This window comes from Chrysochloris asiatica, unplaced genomic scaffold (genome assembly GCF_000296735.1).
Source record: "Chrysochloris asiatica unplaced genomic scaffold, ChrAsi1.0 scaffold00005, whole genome shotgun sequence".
Lineage (NCBI taxonomy): Eukaryota > Metazoa > Chordata > Mammalia > Afrosoricida > Chrysochloridae > Chrysochloris > Chrysochloris asiatica.
This window is the reverse complement of record NW_006408523.1, coordinates 20,588,338-20,592,677: the sequence shown is the minus strand read 5'-3', so window position 1 is coordinate 20,592,677 and position 4,340 is coordinate 20,588,338. Positions and strand designations below refer to the sequence as shown.

General features: G+C 47.3%; 1 protein-coding gene across 1 annotated transcript in view; it reads left to right on the top strand.

Annotated features, from left to right (window-relative positions):
- Nucleotides 1–1,226: 1,226 nt before the first annotated feature.
- GPC6 (glypican 6) overlaps nt 1,227–4,340 on the top strand; it is a 1,623,644-nt gene continuing 1,620,530 nt past the window's right edge. The window contains 1 exon segment of the mRNA XM_006832006.1: nt 1,227–1,830. Coding sequence (XP_006832069.1) covers nt 1,671–1,830 — 160 coding nt within the window. The 5' untranslated portion in view covers nt 1,227–1,670.

Here is a 4,340-nt window from a genome sequence, read left to right as displayed (position 1 = left end):
AAGTGGACAGCACCCACCAGTAATAATGAATAATATGCTGATGTAATACACATGATACCACACAAGTGAGGGAGAATTAGCATTTGTTCTGTCTGACTTTAAACTATCAGTTTCTGTAATCTAACATCCAAAAGGTACTATTTACATGAACTTAATGTTCAACAAATACTCCTGCCTAGCAGAGTTCAATGTGTCCATTAATAAAAGAGAGTCCGTGAAAATTATTCAAACTTGAATTTTCACTTTTATCTCATTTCACAGTATTACAGAATGAATGGGAATTTAGAAAAAGGAACGTGAATTGATTCCCCATTTGAGAATTCTGTTAACTTAAAAGAAATTGGTAAGTCTGGTATGTAAGAGCAAATGGGGAGAGGGAAGGAAGACATGGTTGTAACCCACAATATCTTCCTTCAGGCAATCTACTGACCCTTACATTCGCCCTTGTCATTGCTTTCCTGTTCTGGAACTACTCTTTAGCAGTCCTGTTCCTCCACACCCTAGGAACCCATGCATAATGATTTTGGATCTAACATTGGAATACTTTAAGTGAAAAAGGAGGAGGAATTCTGGGTTCAGAACCAAAAATTAAAAAAGCTACTGGTCTATAATACATATACAAAGCGCCTGTCTTTAGAAAATAAAACCAAACAGAAACTAGACAATCAACTCGACCTGTGGTTATGCACTATCCAGCGGTCCCCCTATTGATTTCTACCCTGGTTTGTGCTTCAGTAAATCACCAACATATTTAAAAGCAACAATTGGAATTGCCTTGTCCTTCACGTTCGCAAAAATGTGGCATAATGTGTTAAATACTTAAAAATATTCTTTTTTATCCTAGATTGCTTACTTAATATCATTAAAAGTAGCATTTCATACCAATATTAAGGATGTGAAGGGAATGAAAAACAGGAACGTTTCCTTTATTATCTTTTTTTTTCTTCTGCCAAGTAGAGCGAGATCCAGTCCAGGTTTTGCCTTCGACACTGTCTCAGAATTTCGGCTGTGCTATGTGTAGCACGTCCTCCCCCCCCCCCCCCCCCTTCCCTCTTGCCTCCAGCGTCTGTCTCCAGGATTTCTCTCTTCCTATTTCTGGAGGACTTTCACTGGCTTGCACAGCGTGTGCGAAGCTGAGGTTTTCCCTAGATTCAGTATATCCCCAACACATACCTACACGCACACACTTCCCCAAGAACATACAAACGCGCGCGCACGCACACACTCTCGCGCTCGCCTGTCCATCGCCCTCCGGGGAGAGCCAGCGAGCATTTCCACCTTCGCTGCACATTCAGGCAAACCGAGCTCGCAGCGCTTCAGGATTCTGCGGCTCAGAACTCGGATCGGAGCTCTGAACCCCATGGTGTTTTTTTAAATACTTATTTTCCGTCTCCTCTCTCTCGATTTGATCGCATCATTTTCGATCTAGGGAGCTAAAGGAGCAAGGCAGCTCCTTCCCCAGTCAGCCCCGGTTGGCTTGCCATCCTCCATCTGGCTTATAAAAGTTTGCTGAGCGCACTGCGCTGCTCGTCCCCTCGGCTGGCGGAAGGGGGTGACGCTAGGCAGCGGTGAGAAGCGCGCCGCTGGCTCTGGCGGGCTTTCGACTGGAGGGGCAAGGTGAAGAACGCACGGGCCCTGGGGTTTACCGAGCTGGATTTGCATGTTGCACCATGCCTTCTTGGATCGGGGCTGTGATTCTTCCCCTCTTGGGGCTGCTGCTGTCCCTCCCGGCCGGAGCCGATGTGAAATCTCGGAGCTGCGGCGAGGTCCGCCAGGCGTACGGTGCCAAGGGATTCAGCCTGGCGGGTATCCCCTTCCAGGAGATCGCAGGTAAGTGCGGACGCGCGGAAGCCTTTGGCGGCTTCTCGTCTCCCGGACGCACTCCTCCTTCCCCTGTTGCTGAGTTGTTCGTGTTCACTTTCAGCCAGGGCTACCCCCGGCGCCGCGTCCCGGAGCCGGGCGGCGTATGCTACTGCGGCTTCTCCCGCGGGGGAAGGTGTGCGTCTCAGCTGCTTCATTGTGTGCACACGCGGGAGCGCCCTCTTTCCCTCCCTCCCTTCCCGTCTCTCGCGCCTTGCGCCCCCATCGTTGTTGGCTCGCGCCGGGAGGGCATGGGAGGGCTGAACACTCGGGAGCGGCCAGCGGGGCTTGGTTAGATCGCCGACCGGGGCGCCCACTTCGCGCTTCTGGTTCGGGCAAACTTGGAAGAACTGCGACCACAGTTTGCCCAGCGCCACAGTCTTAAGTGGCGCCTTCTTTTCCCCTGGCTCTCGCACCAACTGGGGCGGTACGGAGGGCTCCCTTAGCCCCTCAGCCCTTCCGGGAGACGGACCCGCGACTGGGCCTGGGCCGGTGGAGGCTAGGGATAACTCCCGCCAAGCCTCTGGCCTCCGGACGTCGGCAGTTGAGGGCTGATTTGGGGGTAGTTCTTGAGCTGCCTGCTACTGATTTGGGGCAAGCTTTCGTGTTACCGTTCCTCAGTGTTACTCTAATTGCGGTTGGTCACTTGTGGTTCTGGGGACTTCTCAGCCATCCAGCGCTGCGCCCTGTCCTGAGTTGGGCTCACCCACGCACCGCTTTCGGAAGCTTAATTGGGTGCTTGACTTGAGGTCCGCAGACCCTGTGTTCCCAGTGTACAAGGCCACTAGCTTTCCTTCATCAAGAGCTTGAGAGCCCCTACGTTCTTTCTCAGCGCTGGTGTATGGGCAGCAATGGGTCTCTAACAACTTGCGCAGTCTGGTTGCATGTTTTTCCGGCTCTTAGTTCCAACCCAATCGGTGCTTCTCTGGGGCTCTGAATGAAACGTGTCGGCAGGAGCTAATCCTTTGGCTGGGTGAGAGCAGAACTGAAAGAGGCGAAGCGATGCTTCGAGGGCGCGGGCTGCTCAAAAACCGCAGCTGAAGTCCTTAGTGACCTCAGATCATAGAGTAAAACGCCAAATTCCCTTAAACTTCTCTATGCGTTTTGCCTAAGAGCTCTGGTCTACGAATGAAAACCATTTTGTAGGCATCTTTAAAGCATCACAGTTTTCATACTGAATGGAATTGCTACTTTATTGTGGTTGCTCTTCAGACTCTAGCAAAGACGGCTTTTGACTACCGAAATTAACACATTTATGTAAATTTAAGCACTGCCAAAAAGAGAAACAGTCTGGGAGAAGAGGGGGGAAGCCTATCCATCATCCAGCAGCGCAGCACATTCTGTAGAGGGAGCCTTTTTTCAATTCAGAACCAGCTGAAACCTCGGAAGAGTCAAAGGCGGAATCCGTGATGAATCAGTGGGTTCCTTCTTCCTCCTTTTTCTAGAACTCCTTCGTTTGTTAATCAGTGAATGGGAGACACTGCTCCCACAGCTCCTTAAGTTTCTCAATTCTCCTTTCTCTTAGTCTACTGTTATTTCATTCTTTTAAATTAATTGATAAGGATCAGCTTTGCTTTCCTGTCTCCCCCCAAAATGTCAGGGAATTCAACTTTTGAAGGCTCTTAGTGTGGATTTCTTTTAGGAACTTTTTTCTCCTCTAATCTGGGCTTTTTCTAACGGTGTCTTTGAAACACACAGATATTTCTCAACATGATTTCAGATAAGATATCTCAAAAGAGAAAACACTTAAGGATGGTAAAATTGCTTCCGTATTCTTTAGTGGATAATGGGACACACAGGGGACTTCAGTTCATTCTCAGCAGGTTGCAAATCTCCTTAATACTGAAGTGAAGATTTTCAACGTAAATAATTTTTGTAATCGTCATTTACTTTGCTAACAAAATTCCTAGTGGTTAATATAAATTCTTCACTAGATTTTTTTTTTTTTTGACTGCAAAGGTTCTTTTTACTTCTTACTCCCTCCCACCTCTTTGCAATTACAGTGCTTGCTAATTAGCTATGAATTTCTAATTATGTGTGCATTTTTGTGAAATTCATTTTAGTACTAAGGGCACTAGTGACTTTTCTTTAAGGCATTGATGCTGGTAGATGGAATCAACATACAGGTCACTGGGAGGTCAGAGGCACATTTTATTTTTTCAAAAAGATTTAGTTGAAAGATAATTGTGTCTTTATGGTTACATGGGCTTTTCAAAGTAAAATTTAAGTGATGCAACTGATTGTTGCTGAAAGAGTAACTTAGGAAATATGCCCTGTTATTAAAAGAACAAAATCTTCCTCTCCTGCAATTCCTGATTATATGTGTGTGTGTTGTTGTTGTTAAGTGCGGTTGAGTCAGTTTGGACCCATAGTGACCCTGTGTAGGGGTTCCCAGGAGCAGCTGGTGAGCTTGAACTGCCAATCTTTGCCATCCAGCGCATTAACCCACATTGCCACACCAGGATATATATATATATATA